Raw genomic sequence first — 25,002 nt, 5'->3', positions numbered from 1 at the left:
AGTAGGTCATTGAAAGTGATGCTGCACTGCCACACACGGCTAAAATAATCAACCACACTACTCTCGTTTAAACTCCTTTACCTCTCACCTCTAACTTTACCCCTTCACATTGTGATTAATTTTCTCCTTTACCTTAGTGTGACTTTTTCTTTTCCAGTTTTTTTTATAACCCACACCACTGAGTGCTTTTGAACAATCCATATAAAGCTCTCATATTAAAATGCAGACCTTAGTTCTTGTAAAAATGGTTGAAATGTAGTTGCAACCAATTCCTGACCGAGTACCACAGAGTCTATTCACTGATAGCGTAGACATAGTGTGTACTGGGCTCACCTTTTGTCACATTAAAGGGGTGGTGCCACTATATTTGTAACATGTGCGTTCTTTGCTGCAAGCGTTTTTTATAGCTCCAGAAAGTGCAATGCATGCCCCAAGATTCTTTTATTCTTGCTTAATAATTTAATATCGCCTTTTTAATGGGGACAGTTTTTGGGCGTCGAGTTGGGCAGCCCCGAAGAAGTGTAGGTGGCTTGGTCGCGTGACCATATAAGAATGTGACGCACATCCCATTGATTATTGTCTGCTTTTGCGCACCTATGCCACACAAGCACCTGCAAAACAAATGCGTCAACAGTTGTCACGGCAAGCTGCAGCAGCCATGATGCTTTGCCAATACGTACGTGGCGGAGGTTCGGACGTCACTCACTTCCCTACTATAGTCGTGAGCAAGGGGGGGGGGGGTAAAGGGGTGGTTACTTCTACACTCACCTTAGAGGAGGGGGTTGCAAATTTAGCCCTCCACATTTATTTAATAAGGAGGGGGCACTGTGACTTTGGAGGGAGGGCTAAGTCTGCCTCATACATTGACATAATAGGGAGGGTGCTGCGATAAACCTTTGTCCCCTCTGAAGGGGAAACCTGTGCACGCCTACGATCACTACAGATGTGGTGTGACGTCAGTACAACCTCCATAGCCCTTCCTACATAGCTACGTCAATACTGGATGCGCTTGCGATGGGCTTCGGTTGGCAGAATGAGCATTCAGGTTGTTATGTGCTGGCGTCCTTTGCAGAGACACTGTTAGCGTCCGTCATGGACACTGGGTGTGTCCACCAAAGACACTGGGCGCGCCCCAACAGAGGTAGTGCATTCTCCTCCTCGAGGGTCTCGGCGCCTATAAAAGGCCGGCGAATATAGCATCGAAGGCTTCCTCGTCCACGTTCTATACATACATTGTAAATAGAAATGTTTTGCTTTGTTTTCTTCTGGCCGCCTTTTGTCTTGCCACAGCCTGGATGCTCCCTTTTCAGCATTGGCTCTCGCAACAGGCTACCCAAGAAGACTGGCAAAACCCTCTCTTTTTCGTAACAAGGTACACTTCAAAAGTGAATTAAAATATATTTTAAACATTTGCTGTGTCCGACCATTGGTGTGGAGTGACATTGCATACAGAGGAAAACCACAAGAGGCTTGTTATAGCCTCTAAATTTGATAGCACAATCCATTTAAAACAGTGACAGATCAACTTTCGAGGTTACCCATGCCACAATGCACCTAAAAAGGCCTGCCTCTTCGACACAATCCGAGACCGGTCAACTAATACGTATTTACAACATTGTTTTAAGAGTGGCAGTGGTTTTAAGGTGTAGTAAGAGAAAATTATGAAGGTGGATCAATAAGGGAGTATGATGCTATCATTGGTGACGATCAAATTCGTATGAAAAAAATTCTATGCAGAAAGAGGTATAACCAACACGGAAACATTGCAATGTGTACGGGAAGCCTAGCATGGTCCAGAGAGAAAGGGAGGCAAGAAATCAGAACAATTACGACAAATATTGTAATCAACAATCGCTACCAAGAGGTGCCTTAATCTAAATCACAGAAGGAGCTCAACCAAAAGGAAAACACTATAGAGCATCTCCCCGAAGAGAACCCTGATGGGATGCGAAGCAGCAGCAGTGCGCACGGTGTTGACCTGGTTGAAACAGGCGTCGATGCGGGTGCTAGAAAAATGGTTTGAAGCGAAACTCGGTGTAGTACTGGAGTAAACATTTGTTTGAAAAACAAAGACACAGGAGGAGGGACACGTTCAAGACGCTTGTGCTTGGCTTCCTCGACTAGCGTCTCATCAGCGTTGCCCGCGCATCGTCTTTATTCTCGAACGCGATCGGCATTCTTGACTCGCACCTCGTCGGTTACGTTGGTCTTCCACTGCTGATGCTTGCGTTCGGCTTCTCTAGCTCACGCTTTGTCGGTGTTTCAGGCGCAAAGCCGCCATTTGCGATTGCGATCGACTTCGCTAACCCACAACGCCGGTGACGCCGGTGACGGCCGGGAGTGGTACGCACACACTAGCGGGAAGCATGCCCCGGCGGTGTCCAGCCCCTCGGCATGATCGCGTGGCAAGAAGTGACGTGCTTCCACATTGTTGGTGCTGTGGGACTACGGCCGGGCTAGACATGAGCGCAATGCCTACCCGGGGCTTCTTCTCGCCGACAGATGGAGAGAGATGGTGCGAGTGAGATTATGATGCCCACGTGAGGAGTGGGCTCGAGTGTGGCGAGCAGTTGAGAGGGTGAAGCGAGAGAGATGACACGCAGGGAGCGGCGACAGGCTAGAGAGAGAGTGACATCACGTGTGCACACTGCGAAAGAAGGCGTGGCCTCCTTGGCACCGCCCCGGGGCGGAGGAACAGCATTACACAGACTGGTAAAAGAGCTGCTTTGCATCTAAAATTGTTGATAAGCACTTAAACCAAGGTCGTACATTGTCGAGAAAGGGACTGAAAATGTGTGCTGCTGAAAACAGCACCTCTGAGGGAGACTGCAGATGGAAATGCAGACAGGCTGCTGCAGGAATGCTAAATACATTTCATGTAGTGATGAAGTGGTGAAGTTCCCTTATCGTCTTAGCTGCTTAACAAAGTTTGAGAGCTCACATGCAGGGGAGATGTCAAGCATGCAAGGTCACGAAGAGCGCCACTGACTGAGGCAGCAAGTTAAAAAGCGGGGGAGAAACACTGGGGGATTCAGGACCAAGGAGATGAAGTTCACTCTGTCATAAGAGATAGAGAGATTGACTTTATTTAAACATATCCTGAGAAGGCTGAAAAAGAGACATCCCGACCCTTAGTTCAACCTGGAGGCTCCGCCCAAGATGGCGCTGGCAGCGGAAGGCTTTCAGCGATGTCCCGAGCCCTCTGGACCGCCTGTAGTTGCTGCTTGTATTCGTTGCTCTTGAGGGCTTATTGCCAAGCCTCTTGGGTGTTCAGTTGTGCTGCGCTGTGGGTAGGGGATAGCCAAAGCATGTGTTCGAAATTGCAATAGGGATGATTGCAAAGGAAGCATGTAGGTGGTGTGTCGGGGTCGACTCTCTGTAAGGTGAATGGTGTTATGTACGTACATGTTTGCAATCTTCTTAGAGTTGGAGCTTGTGCTTTGTTAAGTTTTGGGTGCGGTGCTGGGAAGGCACGTCTTTGTCCCCGGTAGTGTGAAGTGATCTCGTGGTATGTGAGTGCTTTGTCCTGGCTGCAGAGATTCTCGTACCGCTCACTCATCGAAGGGTCGCTGTCCGGGGCGCGACGTGTGAGCTCACGCGCCAGGCGGTTGACCTCTTTGTTGGGATTGCAGTGGTCGAGTCCCAGTAACTGTCTTATGTAGGCTGGGAACCAGGATACGTAGATTTGAGCTTTCTCTTTTCTAACAAGGGTTTCTTTGCTCTCGTACTCTCTTATTGCGTTGACGGTGAATTTTCCAGTGCTTCTAGCTCCTAGGCCAGCCGCAAACGTTCGTGCCGCCGTCTTGGAGTCTGTGTATATTGTGGAGTAGGCTTGGCAGCTCTGCAAGGCTAGCGCGATCGTCATTTTTTCTGCTTCGTGGACATGGCTTGTTTGGATGGTCGCCGCTTTTATGAGGTTTCCGTCTATATCAACGACCGCTATGGTAAACGCCTCCCTGCCGTAGTACCGGGCGGCATCTACGAATAGTGCGTGCGTGTTGTGTTTTTTTTGCCTTGTTAATGAGCGCCCTCACTCTGTCCTTCCTTCACCCTTTGTTGAACCTTGGGTGAATGTTGTGGGTGATTGGCTCAACCCTAATGTGTTTCCTCACGCCATTACCAAGTTGTGTTTTTTTCTCTGGTTGAAAAATTAGGCAAATGCCTGCATCTCGTAGGATGAGATGGCCCGCCTGCGTCAACGACAGGCGTGTGATCTGTGCCACTCTCTGAGCCTCAAAAATTTCTTCGGCTTTGTTGTGGAGACCGAGTTGCTTGAGTTTCTCGTTGCTCGTGCTATTGGGCAGGCCGAGTGCCGTTTTCAGTCTCTTGCGAAGCATGGAGTCGATCTTTTTTATTTCAGCCTTTGTAAGTTTCAGGAACGGGAGGGCGTATGCTACGTGACTTAAGAGAAAGGGGTGATACGCCTTCATGATGTTGTCTTCTAAGAGGCCTGCTCTCTTGTTGGCGATTCTAGCAATGCCTCTAGCAAAATTGTTTGTGCTTTTTTCAAGGCGCTTGAGTGCTTCCTTGTTGTGGCCCTCCTTGGCGCTTAACATTAGCCCTAGTACCTTGATCGTATATACTTGCGGTATAGTTTGGTTGTTCTCAGCTTTAAGCAATACTTGCTGCTCCTCTTCATCCGAATTTCGTCGAGGGTGAAAGAGCTTTAGAGTGGATTTAGTGGGGGAGAGTGCGAGTCCAGTTGACAGAACTGGTCCCAGTCTGTGATTTTGAATTTTCTTGGCGCTTTCGCCTCATTCTCAATGGTAATTTTCAGGATGCAGTGGTCGCTACCTAGGTCTTCGGCGAGGTTATCCCAGGTAGCTCTGGCGTTCTTGGTGAAGGTTAAGTCCGGCATTGTGTCCCGCTGTACCGAATTACTTCTTGAAGGGAGAGCAAGGTTGTTTATCAGCTGCAGGTCCAGCGCATTCGCGCTTTCTGCTAACTTGGTGCCTTTGCCCTCACTTTTTAAGTATCCCCACTCGGTGCTCCTGGCGTTAAAATCGCCTGCTACTATGAGCGGATTGTCACCCGCCAATTTTACCGCCGAGGTAAGCAGTCTATTGAAATTTCTTTTCTTATCTGATGGAGGACTGCAAACATTGAGCACAAAGATGCTTCTTTTAACAGCCCTGTGAGGTAAGATGTCCACCAAAACCGTTTCCAGCCCTTTTTTGTATACGGGGACGTCCCTTTTAGCGAACATTATGTCTTTCCGGATAAAGGTAGCCACTCCTCGCGTCATGTTCTGCTCGGGGTGCAGGGTCGGCCTGTCTACCCTGTATGCCAATGCTTTTAGTAGTTTTGCTTTCTCTACATTCCTGTAGCAATTTTATATGCAGATTTTTTTTTACGGGCTAGCAATAGTTCTGTTAGTGGTGCTTTGCGTTTCTGAAGTAAGTTACAGTTCCACTGCCAGATCTTAATCTCGTTACAGTCAGCGGCCATTTTGGCTTGGTTGCTTGTGTGTGTCGTGGCTCGTTACCTCCGCGAGATTGCGTGCTTTGACTGGTCCGACTCTAGCTCTAGAAGTTATGCTCGGCACGCTTGCCGTAACCACTGGTTTGTCAACGCTTAGGTTCTGAGGAGCAGCCACCATAGGTGGGTTGGCTACCATCTCTTCCAGACTCGCGAACCTCTGGTCAGCTTTGTCAGTGCAAGTCTTAAAGGTTTCCATAAACTTGGCAAGCATGTTCGCCAACGTATTCATTTTGTCGTTGAGTTTAGTGTTCGCGGACTCTGCATTTGTGAGTGGGGCTTTTATCGCTCGAGACCATCACGATCTCCTCCGTCGTGTCGCTGTCTACGGCTTTAAATTTGTGTGTATTGTGGATCGTTTGTTGTAAGCGTGTTGTCAGTGGTGCCGATGAGCTTGACAGGTTAATTCCGTGGCAGCTCTCTATTCTAGCTATTGAGGCCCGGAGCTCTTCAAGCTGCTTCTTGAGGTCCCTGTTTTCTTGTTCAAGCGCTCGAATACGAGAATTGGGAGCATGCTCTGGCTGTGCCTTACCTTTGGGCTGGCTACTTGTGCTTCGTGATGCACCTTCAACCCTGCTGGCCCAGGAACCATTGTTTGGCTGCTGCCGCTGCTGCGTGGCTGCTGGTCTCGTTCTCGATTGGGATCTGGAGCACTACCGAGATGACAGGCGGTTGTCGAATCCCGACAGGGTTGAGGGGCGCCTTCCGGAACGAGAACGCCCCCTGGATCGAAAAAGCCTTCTGGATCGGGATCTCCCCTTGAATGGAGAACAGTGATGGACGCTCGAGGCGATTTCCCGTCCCGGCACCTGGTTGTAGCAGGGTTCCTTGAATGTGACAGATGGTGCGTCTTGATGTTGTTGTGCTTGTCACTCTTGCTTTCTGCGTCTTCTTCTCCTTCTCACTATGTATCGAATGTGGAAGCGTCTTTTGCATTCGCGATCTCCGGTGGGCTGAATGCCATTGCAAAGCTTGCATTTTGGCTCAGAGTGATGTACGCCGTCTTCTTGTAGCGTTTCACCGCAGCTGCGACATTTCTTGCTCGTTGCGTTTGTGTTCCGACAAACATCGGCGCGATGGCCGACTCCTCCGCACGTTCTGCAAACATCGACTTGTCGCTTGTAGAGCAAGCAGAGAATCATGGCGGTTCCGCACATCACTGTGCTCGGAACGCGCAACCCAACAAAGAGGATTGCGACGACTTTGGTCTTTTTGATGCGTCTTGCCTCGATGGCAGTGGGATTTCGGTCGTGCACAATCGGGCGTTTGAGCGTTGCGTCGTGAAGGGAGAGGTCGACGTTCTTGAAGACATCCTTGCATGTATTATCGGGCGCGGCCACGTATGCAGCAACTTAGAACGAGTCCTGGTTTGTGTGCAGTTTCTGCACGTTCTTGTATGATGTAGCATTATTTTGGTGTAGCGTAGAAATAACAATGATGTTTTGCATATTGTTGGGGCAGATTGTGTCCTCCCGTGCTTGTTCGTCGGTGATCTGGGCGGCCATGATGACGGTTCTCGCCAGCAGAACGAGGTCGACTCTGGCTACGTCCTATCCTCCTCTGTTTGTCATAATTACCTTGATCTGGTCCTTGGGTAGACGGGGTAGCCTGGAAGCGGATACCACACGGTGTAGTGTCGATTGACTCTTTTTGAAGCCCCTCGGGTGCTTCGGTTGACTGTTGTGCTCGACCGTCCCAGTGGCCAGCTTTTCGTTCGGCGGAGTCGTCTGTCTTCGGCGTCCCATGGCGGTGGCCCATCTTGGTCCGTCGAAGATCTCCGCGCTTACTTCCATTCCCTCCACGGTTATGGTGGAAGGCATTTTCAGAGCCTGGTAGTCGACTGCGACGTACGGAGGATGATCCAGTAGCTGCCGCATCTGACCGAGCCCTTGGCTACGTCTAACGGCCGTACTCCTCGCCAACCTTAGGTGTGGCTAGGGTTAGTGGGAACGCTCACCGCGTCGCAACTTTAAGGGGAGATGCTACTCGAAAAAGGTTTTTTTTTATTTCATAACCCAGCTCCTTGAAATTTTACGTGTTAGTAAAGCTTGCAGTGCTGATTTCATAACTGCAATTATTTGTTTGATAGCTATAGTAGTTCCGGAGTTACTACAACTTTGATATCAAAATATAGTGTTTTTTGTGCACATAATAAAGCTTACTAAAAATTTTCACACAGAATTGCAAAATGGCTCATTCTGCTGCACTTGAGCAGTACAATACAGAAAAGTACCTCAAACAGAAAATTTATTTGCTACATTAAAAAAAAAAAATTAAAAGTACTAAATGCATATTTTACATCTCTCTATCAGTGTATCAAGTTGTGTAACAAAAAATCTGTGATGTATAATGCAACCTAAAGTAGATACTTGTATTCTAGAGTGGCTGATTAAGCTCTGTGCAAAATTTCATCAAGATAGGACTATTTTATGCCTAAAAAAGATTGTGCACAAGATGAGAGAATTACCTCAAAATGGAAATCGAGAAAAATGCATTTGAAAGTTGTAAATATGTTTACTCATGATTACACAGTGCGATTTGCACAAAACTTGGTGATATCATAGAAGGGACACAGCTAGAGCACCTAAAATTGTCCTGCTCCATATGTGGATCCTTCTCGCCGCTTGAGAAGGGAGTCATCAAGGCGCGCTTTCTTTGCCACGTTCCGCCGATGGGCCCTTGCCTCGGCTGTTTCACACGCAGACATTCTTTCGATTCTCCTCTGGTCGCGGGATTGGCCCAGGGTGATCAGTTGATCTGGTGGGACTACACCAAGCTCCTCTAGCACGTGTTCAAAGCTTGAATGTCCTTTATTGAACCACAACACGGCCATAGCAGCTGCAGTTTCCACTGTTGTCCGGGAGGCAAACTTAGTCTTCGGACACAACAACCAGATTTTTGCTGTTCAAAGATTCTGCAGCGTTTTGGGTCTTCCCTTGGATACAACGCACCAGCAACTTTTCATCTGTGAGCCGCTTGTAAATGGGAAGCACAACCAATCCTTGAGCCTTGGTCAAGATTGGTGTGTGGTCGGGTGGGGCCTCCCCAAGCGCTTCAGCTCGCCTATGCTTGCACCAGGAAGTCGCCCCTTCTGGACAGTATCGGTGGCTGCCTGCTGTGTTGCTCGATGATGAATGGAAATATGAGGCCCAGATGGCACGATGCATTTTCAGAATATCACCTCTGTTGTTTGTGATTGCAATACGGTAATAGTTCTGCAGCTTCTGAATTGTGCCATCTGTCAGCTTTTCCCCTCGTGGAAGTCTTGTTGGCAGTTTCCGAAGTGCAGTGCCTAGACGCTTGGCCACATGGTTTGTGCACTCCTCCTTGTCCACAACAGCTTCACCATATACCTTGGCCTCAGCGACAGCGGTATAAGCTTTGCTGTCCCCATCACTGAGGAACTTGGTGAAGCGCAATGGTGTTGTGTATGAGGATGTCCTGCCCCATATGCGCAAAGCTGCCTCAGTCTCCATGGCATGAGAGGAGCACTCTGTATTTTTTTTCGCAGACAGGTGTGTGGAATGCTTGCCATATTTCTTCCTCATCACCCAAGTCCTGGTGCCGGCTACAGGCAAGGCAGTAATTCGATAGCACTTCAAAATCTAGGCACAAACCAGTGTCCACAGACACAGCAGTGCCGATGCCATTGTGGCTCTTGTGCCCTCTTTTTTGCCATGTGCCATCATACATGACAGCAACATCAGCCCCATCCACTTTCTCTTTAGTTATCATCCGCGCTTTCGCCAGGTTTTCTTGCACAGCTTTGGTAGCTGCAGCATGAACTTTTTTGCCAATTGCAATAAAAGTCTTATGATGCATAGGTATTGGCAGTCCAAGAATAGCGCAAAAACGCGACAGCTGTTCATGCCCAATGCCTATTGCACGCGCAGCCACAACTACCTTCACATTGACAGCGAAGCTGTCACGCGAGCTGCCGCTTCGGTAGCTCCAGTCATCACCAGCATCGGTGGGCTGTCTTTCCGGCAGAACACGCCGCGAACTATGCGCGGCAGAAACCACTGACTCAGGACACTCACTGTTATCACAGTGCAGCTCGAGGAACGAAGAGAGGCCCTTACGTTTACTTGCGGTGTCGCGAACGACGAGTCCAGCGGTGTGGCATGTTGGACAAACAGCACGGCTTACCATCGATGTCAGTGCGCCGATGTCACAAAATACTCCGCTCACAGAGCCACTAACACTCTTCGTTCTTTCGCTTTCGAACTGTTCAATCTTTTTTTCTGATGCGCTGATGAACTTGATCGCGGCGTCGATTTCGTCAAAGTTCCCGCAAGCCGCCGTATCCCCGCTGCCTTGATTAGGCCTAGTGGCCCGCGGCTCGCATTCTTCTACCGCTGCTTTGCGCTTCGGTTTACGTCGACGCCCTTGGTACTTGTTCTTGCTTGCAAACTTTCGTGCTCGGAAGTCTCGCTTCTTCGAGTTATCCATGGTGAACGCGGAAAAACGTAGAAACGCACGGCAAGTGCCGATCGTCGCAAGCGCTCAGCGAGCGAGGCCGATCAGATGTAGCCAATGGCGGCCTCGGTAGCGTACCATGTGACCGGTAGAGATGCGCGAAGCGGCTGCAGCTTGGCTGCAAACCGACTTGGAAACGACTGTTTTGTGAAATTCCTCACTAAAATACGAAACTAGGGGGACGCCTGTACACTAGAAGGAGCCTTGATCTACACCACCGAACAAACCCCGATGGCGGACGTCATCGTGTTGCCGAGTGGCGGATTTTCAAAAATAGCCGTCGGATGCGTGAATTCGCGACTTCGGCAGCTACCTTCACTAGCGCAGATCGACTTTTTACCACTTTCTCGTTTGAATTCAGCTATGACCTTTGGGGAAATGATAGTTGAATGATCAAAAGTGATTTTAGAAGCAATATCTCAAAAGTGGAAATTTTCGCAAAAAACGCGATTTTTCGACCCGCATCTCCCCTTAAAGTCCAAAAAGATGTCTAAGAGTTCACTCAACACCAAAAATGACGTCTCCACTAAAACCGCAGAGCTTGCTTGTCCGAATAAGCACAAAGCCAAGTGATCTTAGAGCATAGAAACGACCGAAAACATTTAGAAAAGCGGGAGCCGACGTTCTCACGTCCGCGCTCCTCGACGCCACCTCGTACCATCCACTCTGTCATAAAGTACATCAAAGTATTGTTTCCTCCCTCATAAGAGAAACAACTGCATGAAAACCATGTTCACTTTGAGGTTGCATGTCCACTACAAAGTAAGGACTTTTGTAGCAGCAGATATATGTGCCTGTGCTACGAAAAGGATAACACATCAGATATGCCCATGGGTTGGGAAATGAGAATTCACAAAAAAACTATGCATTGGTTAACCAGAAAAAAAGAGAGGGTGGTGGTGGGGGGCACACAAAACAATGGGGCAGCCCAATTATTCCATGAAACGAATCCACGTGACAGATGTGATCAATTGTTAGAAAAAGTTTTTCTGCACACCGCCATAGAGCACGCTTGAGTTGAACAGAATAGCATTTGTAGAAATAAGTTCGTCTGGTATTGTGCTTTTTTGCTAAATGGATTGCACTTCCTTTCTAAGTATTAAAAACAATGAGTATAAGGCACTCTATACTCATGTTAGCCTGAAAACACTTCTCTAGAAGTATTTTCACGATAGCTAAAACTTGAAACAGATAGCTAAAAATATTTGAAACAGTTTCAAAATTTCAATAAAAACATTATGGATCATACTTCATATCATGGGCGTAGCCGGGAAGGGGTACAAGCCTCTTTAAAAAATTTTCAGTTATATACACGCATACATACAAATGCATGCACACACATACATGATGTACAGATTATTCCCCCCCCCCCCCTCCAAAAAAAATTTCTGGCTGCGCCCCTGATTCATATCAGCCATCAATGGGCGCCGTTACGCTGCTTTTTCTTGCAACTCTAAAACTGCATTTATGTAAGTAGTAGAGCTCAAAGGAGACTGGCAACCAGGAAGAAGGTGTGATTAGGTCCAAGTGGAATTGGAAAGACCATGAATTATGGTAAGAGAATCAGGCATCCTTTCCATAAATAATTTAAAGATCATTTCCATTTTTAAATTGTTTTTGAAAGCCGCAATAACCAGTATTTCATGCTGTCTGGTGGACAAGTCTTGGTACTGCGTGAAGAAGTCATGTCACTCAGATTCCTGTATGTAAGCTCCTAGCCTTTTTTAAAAGCTTCTGGTGTTCAGGCATGCATTAGGCATTTCTGCTTTATTGTCTACTTATCACTAAGTAAGTGAAAACCCGTTCATACGTTGTTCAGTGAACTGGGTAAAAAAAACGAAAGAGCCGAGAAAATGCAAGAGTGAGGAAAGCTCCGAAATTGAATGAGAGCACAGGCGCTTTGACTACAAACAATTTATTTCAGCAAGGTGAGCCTAAGACTTCAAATATTCGAAGATAGTTGACTGCCACTTCTTTCGCTCGCTCGTAAGCATTACACGTTTCTCTATAATCTGAAAGGCCACATTGCTTTCAGTGTCGCTTTGGTGTGTGACGTACCTGCGAAGGTAGTCCAGGACAGTCATTGTTTTTCCAAAGTTGAGATCAACCGAGTCCACTGCCAACTCTTCAGAATCGCGTGGCTTGTGCTCCTCGTCGTCATCAATATTCCCATCTTAAAGTGCGATCGAGTTTGCAACGATCTCTGCGACTGTCTGGCACCCCGACGTCACGATGGCAGCATCCACAGCGACGTAGTCGTCGTACGTCGTACCCGTGGCACCCAGCGCATTCATTGCCTCATTGAGCTCTTGTTCACAAGAGGCTGCTTCCGATTATTGAGCTCCAATGAGAGGCTCCCCTTCACTGACCATACGGAGCCTGCACCTCGCGAAGCAGTGCTTTACAGTTGACGCGCTCACAGCACTCCACGCTGATGCGACTTAATGCATGGGGTCAAGTACCGAAATTGTTGTAGGCTGCTGTCCACAATCAATACGCGAGAGACGGTGCTTGACGATGCTTTTTCTGTACGAATGCTTCACTCATTTTATTACCGCGACATCCAACAGCTGCAAGTGGCTTGTCGTATTTGGTGGAAAAAAAAACCAAGTTTGACGTTTTGTAGAAATGGCAAATCTCTCGGGTGGGCAACACTATTGTCCAGGAATAAGAAACTCCCCCGCACTGTGAACCCATCTTAATAATTATCGCAGTATCCTAAATACTCTTCAAACAAAGTGCACATCATCCACGCACGACTGTTCTGTAGTAGCATGGCAGCAGGCAAATGTTTTTCAAGCACTGTGGGTTTTTCAACTTGCCGATCACCCACAACTTTAGCTCGTCCGAGCTGTCCATTTTGAAGCAAAGGAGCGCCGTCAGCTGGTCTTTGCTGCATTTGCCTCCGTGGCACGCTTTGCTCTTCAGGCTTAACGATTTGGATGCCTGCACATGAAAGAAGAAGCTTGTTTCATGAGCGTTGTAAATGTCACGAGGCTCGTACCCCTCAATTGAAGCCGATAATGTTGACTTCCAATCATCTGCTGTTTCCACATTCACACTTGCTGCTTCTCCGCTTACTGTTTTGTAAGCGATGCCATGTTTCTAGCGGAAACAGTCAATTCAGCCATTTGACGCCGCAAAATCAGCGATGACCAGTCTGTCGGCTATTTCCATCGCCTTCTCGCATAGAATGCTGCCGTCGAAGTTTATACCAGCAGCCTGAGCTTGCTTTAACTGGCCGAGAAGAGCCTCGTCGAGGTTCTCGTGCTTGCATGGCTTTCGGGCCGAAGAGAACTGCATTCCCTTCAATCTCGGCAATCTTCGAGACGATGTTGTTGATCATTGATGGTGGAAGTCCAAGGTCTTTGGCAATGTTGACCCTTTTATGCGCTGGCTGCTTGTCGATTGTGTTAAGTACGTCCAACTTTTCCTCAAGGGAAAGTGATTTCTGCTAATGCAACGCCATTAAGGCTTGACAAAGATTGCGTTGACCAGTTTAACGGTAACAGGCTTAGCGCACACAACGGTGACTGAGGACGAGTCACAACATGTGGGGTGCGGCGATGGGACTGTTGTCATGCACTTCCGGCATTCCGTGCTGAAACTTCCATTGTAAGCACAGTGATGATGATGACTGCACATTTCACAAATGGCCATCTAGGGGTGGCCTCTGCAACTCGTCTGCAGCTTCTTGCAGCCTGTTCCATAGCCAAGCCAGGCCAAGACTGTCAAACGTCTATTCGAAATGGTGGTGCCCGGGCCCATAGATTTTCCTAAAATTAACTAGAGGGGACTCTGACGCTGCGATCGTTCAGCCACCATGGGAATGATGGGTAGTACATGGATTTGCCTAGTCTTCGTACTTGTGGGCGACGAATAGCACTTGTGGCTTTGTTAATTGTGGTGTTTCGGTTTTGTTTTCAAGGAAAGAACAAACCCTTTTGAACTTCGTGAACCGATTTGAAATGGTAAGCCTAAAAGAATAAGGTGATGAAGTGCAGCCGCTGAACATTTACTGATTTTTGTTTCGTGAGAAAACAGCTCCAAGCCACACGAACACACACGGAGCCAAAAGTATGAAGATTAGACAAATCTATGTACTACCCATAATTCCCATGCTCGCTGAAGCGCCGTGCGTTGCAGCTTTAATAGACACTAGCACCAGAGTTCTTTCTAGTGTATGCTTAGGAAACTCTATGCCTGGGTCGATTCGGTGGACTAGGTTGGAACGCAACAGTGAGGTTTGCAAAACATGGTATTTTATGAGAGCTATGCCGGACCGATGAAAGACAACGTAACAGCTGAGAAAACGCAGCAGTGAGGAACGTAACAGCGGGGTTCCACTGCAAATAGAGTTGCTGTTGAGAAGCAGTCGAGCAATATGGAAATGTTCCGTCGCTTGATCGGTTCGACAAAGAAATACACTACCTGGCGTCAAGCATGTGATTAAAACTGTAACATAATCTCTTCTCATGCTTTCCTGTATCTATATATCTATATTTGAATTTCTCAATAAAACTTTCAGCACCCAGCCAGCGCCTATCCCCGTGTCATTCCTTCATTCTGTGTAGAACTGCAACAACAGTCAATGCAGCCCGTTAAGGCGAATAACGGTCTCAAACTGCACTTGACAGTACATTTTGAGGTTAAGCAGTGTCCATTTAAGGGCCAATTTTTAGAATAGGCATATATAGGCACTTAGAGGCACAAATGCCTAAAATACGCATTTACACTATAGATGTTATTCTTAACCTCCAATTCATGCTCATATATCAAAGTGTAGCGATGGGAATGGAAGAAACAAAATAGGCATTTGCCTGAAATATGGTCTCTGATGGTTACACACTGCGATTGGTAAGCCTTCCACTGCACTACAGATAACAGTCACCATAGGGACTGGTTTTTAGTCCCTTCAAATTCGACCTTCTTAAATATTCTATTTACATACTTCCTACAATGCTCTAGCGGCATACTGCAGGGCGATGCATATACAGAGTCGATACAGTTAAGAAGATTTCTCAATAGGACACAAAAACAGAATATAAAATGTAATAATAACAACAAATAACAATAGCAGCAACAAAAGTATTAGTACAATATCGCAATAGCAAATAGATATTAATGGTGTAACATGCATGTCACAAGTCACAATAATGTGAAAAAAGCACTGTTGTCACTTAAGTTAACTATATCCTCAGGAAGCTCATTCTATTCTCTGTTTTTAAAAAGAAAGAGTTGGCATAACTAGTGGTTCTGAAGAAGTATTCTTGTATTTTATGTGTGTGTTTACATTTTTTGGAATGCTATGTTGAAGCTAGTAGGTACTCTAGTTCACCAATTCCTGTTTGATTATATAATATGCGCTATGTAGAAGTTTCAATCAAAGTTTCCATCTACTAGACAGTCTACATAAGGTCTTCTCATGCCAGATGAAGTTTTCTGGTGGAACTACCAAGGAAAAAATTCAATTCACTGGAAACTGTGGCTGACAATATACCAGGGCAGATAGTTTCACTATCATTAACTAAACAGCCACTTGAACACGCGAGAGTTGACTGTTAAGTGGATAAGCACTGCATACGAGAGTGCAATAGCAAAATGAATGAGAATATGCACATGCACATGATAAGCAGCCCTTCTTCCAGGTTCTTCTGGGAACCAGACATCAGCCCCTTTTTTTCTGAGCACAATTATAGTCAGGCTTGTTTTCCTTTTCTGAACGCTGCCTTCAAGATAAAAGGAAGTGTGAATTGGCCGCGTGTGAGATACACACCCACTGATTATACTACATGCGTATCAAGATTTTTTTTTTTTTCTTTTTGCTGTGGTTCACACGGCATTTTCTGAGGCAAAAAAGACATCTGCTGCTGCAAGTCAAAAACAGGACAGAAAATCAAAGAAAACTAATCAGGATGTGTTAAGTCTGCACGTGTGTGTATTCTCGTTCATTTCGCTGCTGCACTCCTTAGCGCGGCCCGTATCGGCTTGGTGGTTGATCCTCGCATGTTCACATTAAAGAAAATGGGCAGCTGTACTTGCTAGGTAACCCTACCTGAGGCATACAAAAGGCACTTGCATCCCTGTTAAAAGTGCCTATGAATCGAATTCAAACATAGGTACAGTTTTTGACAAGGTAGATAAATGTGAACACACCAGAAGTGTGGCCTCAATGGCCTCCCGTCGCCTGTCCAAGTCATCCTGGTCGCTGCAGCCCAAAAGAGATGCCAAGCACTGCTGGCAGAGTGCTCCTACTGTTGCATCTACCTCTTTTACTCGAGTGACATAACGGACACTGTGGACCACCTGCCAATGCAACTCCGCTCCTACCTCTACGATGGCTCCATCCCCAGTCAGAACCTAGGTAGAAAGCACCCATTAAAATTTGCACTAGTATTAGCACTAACCAACTGTACCTCTCGTGCAGGCACCTCAAAAACCTTGGGCTTCAGGTCAACTTTCATGTAGGAGTCAATCACTGGGAAAACCAGCACAAGGCCTGTGGTGTCAGAAAAAGATGCCTCGGGTGACTGCATGATTATAACTACATCAGCAAGCTCTTAGCCCCTCAAGTGTATGCTTACTTTTGTTTTTTGAAATTATCTGTTCCCTTCAGGAGCAGCACTTTATATATTAAAGCGTTTGCATTAGTTGGGAGAAATGCTATAAGGACTGCAATTGCTTATAAAAAACTCAGAATTACCTTGATATTAGTCCTGCACACAGTGTTTAATAAACTGCAGTGAACCATGATACCCTGCAGCAGTCTTAAAAAAACACTAAGGAGAGTCATAACATCAATTTAGTGAATAAAATAAAATAGTGGTATTTACATGAAAAGTCAGTCACCAATGTTGCTAAGCTATCTGTTGTTCTTTCAATAAAGTCATACAACATGGGTACCGCTTTTATCAGTGCCACACAGTTTCACTTTGTTTATTTCATGACACTCCCTGTTACCTCAGTTTACAAGTTTTTGTAAGACCCTGTATTTTTTCTCATTGCTTCATAACCTGGAACACCAAGGAAACATTGGCTGACACCTCCAGTTACAATTAACCAAGGGTGAGATAGCTGAGACTGAATTGAGAGCAGTTTTCGGAGCAGCAAAATTTCAATTTCGGAGCAGACGAATTCACTTTGGAGCAGCCAGCGGCATTTAGTATGTCGTCCTGGGAGCTTGAAAAATCAAAATTTTAGCAACATGGGGGCACAAGTGCATACTTTAATTTACTTATAATACACATTACACTGAAACAGACTTTGAAGAAACTGTTTGAACAGATTATCGCCAGGTATGAACTACCTTTCTACATACCACGTGACCTATCCAGCCTTTCTAACAAACATGAAATAAAGATTTTGAAATCTAGGTTCACCGGAAACATTTGAAAAGAGACAAGCATCATACTCATAAAGAATTAAAAAAATTTCAATTGCGCAAGAATCATAGTTAAGTAACAGTGGGCCTTCACTTAAGAAAAGTGACATGCTATTGTCAAGTATACTGCAAGCTTTTAATAGAAAACAAACGCACGATGCACCACCGTTCGCGGCCACCTCGCCACACCGACTATCTCATAAAGCACTTGCATATGGAGCCTAGTGATAAGCAGATGCTACTAAGCATTAATTAGTATGCGTTATTAGTATTGACCATGTTAGCCTGTTCGATTTTCTTTAATATCAATGGCCATCAACCTGCGATTGCCATCTACATTGCCCAGAGGTCCACGCAAATGAACTGCCAAACGGAAAGAGGCCAGATTTGTTGAGAAAAAAAGAAAGAAGTGTGCCAGTTACACTACAGAATGGCTGCCACCAAAACACCAGTTGAACGTAAAGCTAAGCCTAAAGCTCGTGTAGCCCAGAGTCAGCATGTAGCGATGCCTCTTAAAGCGCTCATTGAGAGTTTCGATTACAAAACAGAGCAGTATTGAAAATCACCGTTTGTGAAAACTGTGCCACGTGAACTCCAACGCGTCATAAGTTGCAAACAAAGCACCGAGGTGCTCGTTTAAACTGGCTTGAACACTACGAGTTCAGTGCACCACGGGTTCGCAAAATCATGAAAGTTTCATACCGTGCACTATGGACGAGTATTTAGTGCAGCTATTAAGTGGGGCTCTCGCTACCTGCAGACACCAATGTGGGGAATGAGCGCGCGTAGGTGAACGCTAAGCGTCCACATGAAAACCACAACGACCAGAGCAACGTGCTACGTACAACAAAGAACCTGAAAGTCAGAGCCCCGCTACGCATGCCACAGGGTTAGGGTGGCTAACCGGGTAGTTTTCGCTAAATGACAGTGGAACCAGAACACACCGTTCAGCTACCAGAACCAGCTTGCTCGATGCACGGCAGCACATTTTTGCGGGCTCACGCATATTTACAACAGTCCAGAGGAGATTATGGAGGCACCATGGAAACCTTCCTCACCAGAAATGTGCAAAGTAAAAAGCACGCTAGGGTGCGTCTTCTTTTTTGGTACTCCTAGCGCTACTCGGAAAATTACGTAGCCAACTCTGCCTTTTTTTTTGCCCTACTGCAGCTGAGGTTGACACCTAAGTTCTTGCTTGTTTCGAAGCAGTTCAGCGCAGTTTTCATCATTTTTATGCTTTCGCAGCAGCTTGGTGAAAGATAACGGAAATGTATCACAAATGTGCAATATGCACAGCTGTCTCAACACCGATAAACATAATTAATATTCAATAGAGTGAATACTTTTAGATGTAACTGAAGTGCGTCACCTATACCCTCTCTTTGCTCATGGCGGGGTTAGGGGAGTCAAAGTGTGCCACCTCTTTTTCCCCATTCACTTATGTTCACACATACTCATTCACATATATTCATTCATTTATATTCATATATGTACGGTTCTCACTGATAGAAATGTTCCAATTTAGGGCCTTGGAATGCATGTACTACTTTCATTTCCACAGTCTTCAATTCCTATATTATTGGCAGGATTTCAACTCAAACACTTCGATCAGTAACGTTACCTTCACTGGTCAAATTCGTAATGACATCGTGCAGTTATCTCGAGCACTTGGTGATAGCAGTATAATGACCTTGCCGCCACATTGCTGATGCTATCAAGGTCTTGGAAGTACTATATCTTTGCACCATGCATACAACCTGATTAGACCAATCTAAAGAATGTAAAAAGGTTTCAACACACGGGTGCAGCATTAAGTCGACCAATAACACATGTAACCGCTTTAACAAGTGAAACACACTCACAAGGCAAGATCAAGATAAGACACGTTTCAAGAGAAAACTGTGAGTCTCCGAAAACCCCAGAATGTAAAATATCATATCCTATTGTCTTCTTTTGTAGTTGGCAGACTGCATTTCTGGAATATTGGGAAGTTCAGTTCAACTAAATTGAGGTATAATAATTCAGAAACAGCACAAATACAGAAACTATAGTCATGTTGTTTAAACTACATATACGTCACGGTGGAACAAATTAGGTTCTTGGGCCTAGCATTCTACTAGGGTACACTAAGTGCATTTGACTGACATTTTGCACTACAAGCAGTGGCAGTTTTCCTTCTGATTATGGCAATATAAGTTTGTAAAATATGCTACTGGCCTGGCAGTTTCAAAAAACGTCATTATGTGATTGTATTCTCATTGTGCAGTTCAGCTTCTTGCTCTAAGCTCACTATCTGCTATTAACTAGATAGTTTACCCCAACTTCTATGCCTGCACCTTTGCGGAATGTTTGCAGTGGAAAATTTGCGGCAGACAGAACAGCCAACATAGACTTGAGAACTCCGACAGATGTTTATTAGCATCTGAATGAGCACAGAAGATAAAAATGGCCTCTTCTCTCTTTCAAAAGAGCTCACGCGTTCGCTGGCTTACTGGCACAAAGCTCGTCGCTTTCTTCTCTCAGGCTAACACAGGAAATTCAACACATTCTCAGCCGCGCAGTGGTGTCTTATCTGTGTGGTAAGGCACTTTCAGTGTTGCATCCTTAAAGTCCTTTGTGTGTGTTTCTGCTTCATTTTTCTCGATACAGCCTTTAGGTGTCAGCCTTCTTTTCAGACTCATACGTCCTTTGCTGCAGCTTCTCTTACAACTTGGCATGGAGACTGATTCCTTTTCTGCTAGTTCGCTGATGAAGGCAATCAGGTCAACAGGCCTCTAAGTAGGAGCTGCATTGTCTGTTACAGCTGCAGGTGCCTTTCTCCAAAATGGTTCAGTGTTGTCCACAGGTTTAGGTTTTCTATCCTAGGAAGGCAGTACGGCAGTCTTGGCATCGATGTTTGCAGTATTTGACAAGCATCCGTCTTCTTGGCTTAGCAGCAAGAGACACTCTCTGATCTGCTCGATTTGCAATCGCAGCTGATCTTGTGTTCGTGCAGGCTGGGAAAACCTCTACACACAAATGTCTGGGCTTGTCATCTGCATCTCGCTTCCTGTCGTCTGCTTATGAAGGCAATCAAAGTCATGTCTTTGCTGCTTCTTTCTTTTATGTAAATCAGCTTGGCATGGTTCTATGTCCAACATTTGCATTTTGAGAAGCATGGGGAAGATCAGTTAGAGCTTCTCCTCCGATCCACGCAGCCACTTGCGCACCTGATTCAACTCCTCGATCAGTCTCTCTACTTTGGATTAGTACTCCTTTTCCACGTCTGTCTGCAAAGCTTTCCTCATGGCTTCTGCAAGTTTGCATTCGCAGCTTTCACTATGAGGTCGTTCATCAATAATCGTACGTTGAAGTTTCCTCACTGTGCTGGCATGAGCACTGTGTTTCTAGTCGAAAGCAATCTGCTCTTTGCGCAACTCTAATCGTGAATCGGCCATCTTAGTTCGCAATGAAGTGGCTAACTCATTCTCGTTTTTATGAATTTGAGCTTCATGCAGGACATTATGCTTCGCCTGGATAATTCACTTTTGGCTAGCATGCAAGGCCAGCTCCAGGCTCTCACTATTGCTAGTTCGAACATGGAGTTTAAGTCGGGTCAGCTTCCCTTTTCCGTGATTTCAATGATTTCCTGCAACTCATTACCATTTGAATTGTCAGGCCGGGAGCTCATGTCCATGATTCGGGAGTCAAATGTCTTTGACTGGGAGGGTTCGGTGCTACCTTGAAAGGTCCACTTTAACTTTTCCATGGTAGTCAGTGTTTTGTTGTGTTCTGGTCAGGTGAGTTGACTGGTCACTTTGATGTCTTCACGAGGCTTTTGCCTTAGTTTGTCTGGCTCGCACATACTTGATGCACGAAGACCCCTTCAGCCGAAGCGTGCAATTCTATGTCTGCAGTCTTGCGCGGTAATTTTTACTGGTGCATCGAAAGCCGCTCATGTCAGTGGAGAGAATATGCTTCTTATCTGGCAGCGGTAGGTTTCTACGGCAGCACTCCGTCAAGTGCTGCGTCAATTTACATAAGGCGCAGCTCAACTTTGTGGGAGTAGTAGAAACTTGACAATGAAGTACCGATGCTGTATGGGTTGTGTCATAAATGCTGTGAAACTGAGGATTATCGCGGTTTCTAGGATCAGCCGCCTCATCGTATCCTTTCCGTTCCCCAAAGTCTCTCTTTTTGAGGCTCTCCATTTAAATACAGACAAACTGCCCAAGGTGATCTAGTTCCATGACGTGCTGAACTTGAAAGTTGTTGATGATGAACCGTGCAGGTTCTGTTGTGCAAGATCTGAGGTAGGCAACGATGGTGTCATGTGGCAAAGCCCTTTGCAAAGGGTTGCATAGCGTTGATGAGAAAAATAATCTGCATACGCTATGAGCCCCCAATCAACACTTGTTCGCACAGCTTGTGGAGTTTGGCCACTTTATTGGAAGAACACACAGAAGTAAGCCTTTGAAGCCTTGAGAAATATTCCTGCTCAAAGCGCTTTTTGTCGCTGAAGCATTTTTTCAGCATGACTAAGGTTTCCTCGTTAGCATACTTCGGTAGTAGGTAGCCCCGCCATAGCTGTCGCGTCTCCTTTCAAAAAGTCTCAAACAATTAAACTCTTCAGTAGAGAAGAGGTGAGATTTCCATTCTGGTTGATGAGCTCATCAAATTACAGCCAGAACGCTTTCCACGCACACGATTCACATGCGGATTAATTATTTGCCAACTTTGGGAACTTGGCTCCTGGCCTTCCAGCAGGTCGCATAGCCGGCCGCACGTCGCGAACTTCAACAGCTGGTGAAACCACAGATGTCTCGGTGAGCTGTCAGCGTTTGCTCTGAAGGTCGACTAATATGCAGGTCGCGTTATCCTCATATTCCACGACGGTCTCCTTTTTGAAGGCTTCATCTCTTTTGTTGCTCTCAATGTCTTCGTTCATCTTGTTGAACTCCTCATTATTGTTGTTGAGCCTCTCGTAAATCGCATTGATCAGTCGCAATGTCGTGCCATCATTTTCAAGTAGCACACTTGCCTCTTGAATTCGCTTGGTGTTCTGAACCTTTCGCGTGATTATTTTTATCTTGAGCTTATCCATGGCAGTCGGCTGATCTGTAGGCCTCCGTAGTTCATTGCTGCTATTGCTGAAAGTTGGCAAGACAAATTCCAATATAAAAATAAGCAACAAAAACACAACAAACAAATGGCCACATGAATCCCTATCACACAAATGACCCTCAATTGAGTAAAATAGCACAATACTACGTATTCTCAATGATTTTCACTAAAGGCACCCTGCAAACTTAACACCATCCTGGGGCAAGCAGCTCTGTGGCAGAGGGTGCGTTCACATTAGGAAACCGAGTGGAATGATTGTGGTTGCCTGTACTTGATGACTCTAATAGCAGTGTGGCATTACAATGCTCTGCATTGCATACAAGCAAAAAATATTTAATGTACCACAATAGAATGGTTTTTAACGTAACAATTACGTTGTGAAATGCTATGTTTTATCCTTTAAATTTAAGTAACTCACTAGGGACAAATATGCTGCGGAGTTTTATCAAAACGAGTTACACTGCTTTTCATTCCAAAGAAAGACACTCTTTTGCAATTTACTTTCAATAATTTGCAAGAGTAAAAGACACTAGTAGATTTATCAGAGTGGCACAAATTTGAGAAACTTTGACCCCTTTTGGCGAAATATCGTGACGTAAATGGGGAGGGGTGAACATGTCCACATTTCAATGTTGTTTCGGTCTAATGGACAAGCAATTCATCAAAGAACTATGCGCATGTTTGAATTACTGCAGTCAGCGCCTCCTCTATTTTTTCAGTGCTTGGGTGAAAGAGCGGATTTCAATGGGAAGCGGCCGTCGGTTCTAGTGCAGTGTTTTGCCGCCAGACGCCGCAACAGGAGTATAGATGCCGCCGCGTCATCGCTCGCGCAAACAAATGCCGCGGCTGCATTTGAAGCTGCTATATGGCTAGGTTTTCAGCTGTAATGGCATTGTTTAAGGTGTAATGGAAACTTGGAAACGAGAATTGCGAAGCACTTGTTCTGGGCACTCAGCTCATTTCAAAGGCTTGAGTCGTTTGCAACTACTTGATCGAGGCACTCGCGTGTCGTCTGCTAGCTAGGCCAATATCGGATAGATATGCAAGTGATCCGCGAAAGATCGTTTTGTCATCGTGGCGTTTGCTAGACTGACAGTTACTCTTTTGACTAACTGAAAGTCAATTTTTGAGAGAAGCCTTTCCCAGGAGCTAATATAAAAGCTTGGGTTCTCGATGCTTGCTACTCTCTGGGGCCGTAGCACATTATGCGCAAGCCTGGAGTTCATGCACTAAATAGCACAAAATGTCACTAGACTGCCGTGTTCCCCCATTAAATTTTTATTCACACAGAGCCGGTCTGGCAGTCTCCCCTTTTCGTCCGTTCTGCGAAGAATCGGAAAATATTGAACATTATTTTGTTTCATGTCTAACTTCACAGTAATTAGGAAAAGACTTCTAGTTATTCCGTTTGCGAAGCTAGGTTTAACTTTAACCGCAGAAACTGTTCTAAATTTTGGTGCCTCCGTTTTGAGAAATAGCCACAGAGATGTATTTGATGCGGTTAGCAATTTCATTTCAGACACTAAACATATTTCAACATAGGGCCCCCTTTAACAAATACTCAAAAAAAAAAAAAAGAAGAGACGGGAAGCAATTCTCGAAATGTCAATAAATATGAGACATACATCCCAAATTAATCGGGTTTGGCACACTCAGCTGTCTGGTCGGCTCCCAAAATCAAAGTAGTATAGTTATTATAATAGTGATTAATTAATTTTTTTCTCACTGAGAAATTAATTTTTAATTAATTTTTTTCTCACTCTGTATTTTTTTTGACGATGTCTTCCTCCTCCATCTTTTTCTTTTCTTTTTTAGTAAGCAATAATGCAGTTACCGTTTATAGGATACTATATGTTTCCTTGGCCAATCCCCCAGAGTGAATATGTCCCATGGATTCCAGGTTACGAACAAGTCATCTCAAGTGAATCCATAAGAGTACCGGCGAGTTTTTTTTTTTGTAACTAATGAGAAATGAAAAAAAAAAAAAGAGACAATCTGTTATTTTTTTGTCAGAAATGCAGAGTGGTACACAGCAGTATTATATACTGAGGCATGCAAATAATGGGGTTTCAATAGCTTGGAAAATAAAATAAAATGCGAATGCTATAAAACTCGAACGCATATATCAAACCGGCACCACGGCCTGACAGAGCTTGGTAAAAACAGCGCGCCACTATGTTCCGTGTTGCTTTTCATCCTTCCTGCATCCGTGAAGCCGTCAAGAAAATGACTGCAAATTAACTCGCATGAAAACATGAATTTGCGAGCTTCCCGATACGTGCGGCTGTTTAGTGCCAGCATCTTTTAGTCTACTTGTGCAGTGCCACCATGCGGCAGTGGCGAGTGGAGGAGAAGCATGCGCTCGACGGCCTGAAGAGCGCGTTCACCTGGGCACTGAAAAAAATTGAGGAGGCGCTGCTGCAGTTTATTTAGGATCACAGGCATTCACACAAGAGGGGCAGGAGGAGCCAAACTTGCTCCGTACTTTTACTCAGTCGGGCCTGTTTCATCACTGTTTAAATTGCAAGGTTATGATTATGTAGGTTGCCGACAATAACACC

At 45.5% G+C, this 25,002-nt stretch overlaps 1 protein-coding gene across 4 annotated transcripts in view; it reads right to left on the bottom strand.

Annotated features, from left to right (window-relative positions):
* Positions 1-25,002, bottom strand: part of LOC119187507 (stomatin-like protein 1) — a 77,497-nt gene that overhangs the window by 48,187 nt on the left and 4,308 nt on the right. For 3 of the 4 annotated variants that reach the window (XM_075878716.1, XM_037435642.2, XM_037435641.2), the window contains exons 4-5: positions 16,374-16,456; positions 16,114-16,317 (exon numbers count right to left, since the gene is read on the bottom strand). In XM_075878716.1, coding sequence (XP_075734831.1) covers positions 16,114-16,317; positions 16,374-16,456 — 287 coding nt within the window. The remainder of the gene's footprint in view (positions 1-16,113; positions 16,318-16,373; positions 16,457-25,002) is intronic. The other variant, XM_075878717.1, reaches the window with a different exon arrangement.

This window comes from Rhipicephalus microplus, chromosome X, assembly GCF_043290135.1.
Source record: "Rhipicephalus microplus isolate Deutch F79 chromosome X, USDA_Rmic, whole genome shotgun sequence".
NCBI lineage: Eukaryota > Metazoa > Arthropoda > Arachnida > Ixodida > Ixodidae > Rhipicephalus > Rhipicephalus microplus.
Note: the sequence above shows the minus strand (reverse complement) of the source record. Positions and strands in the feature narration are given on the sequence as shown.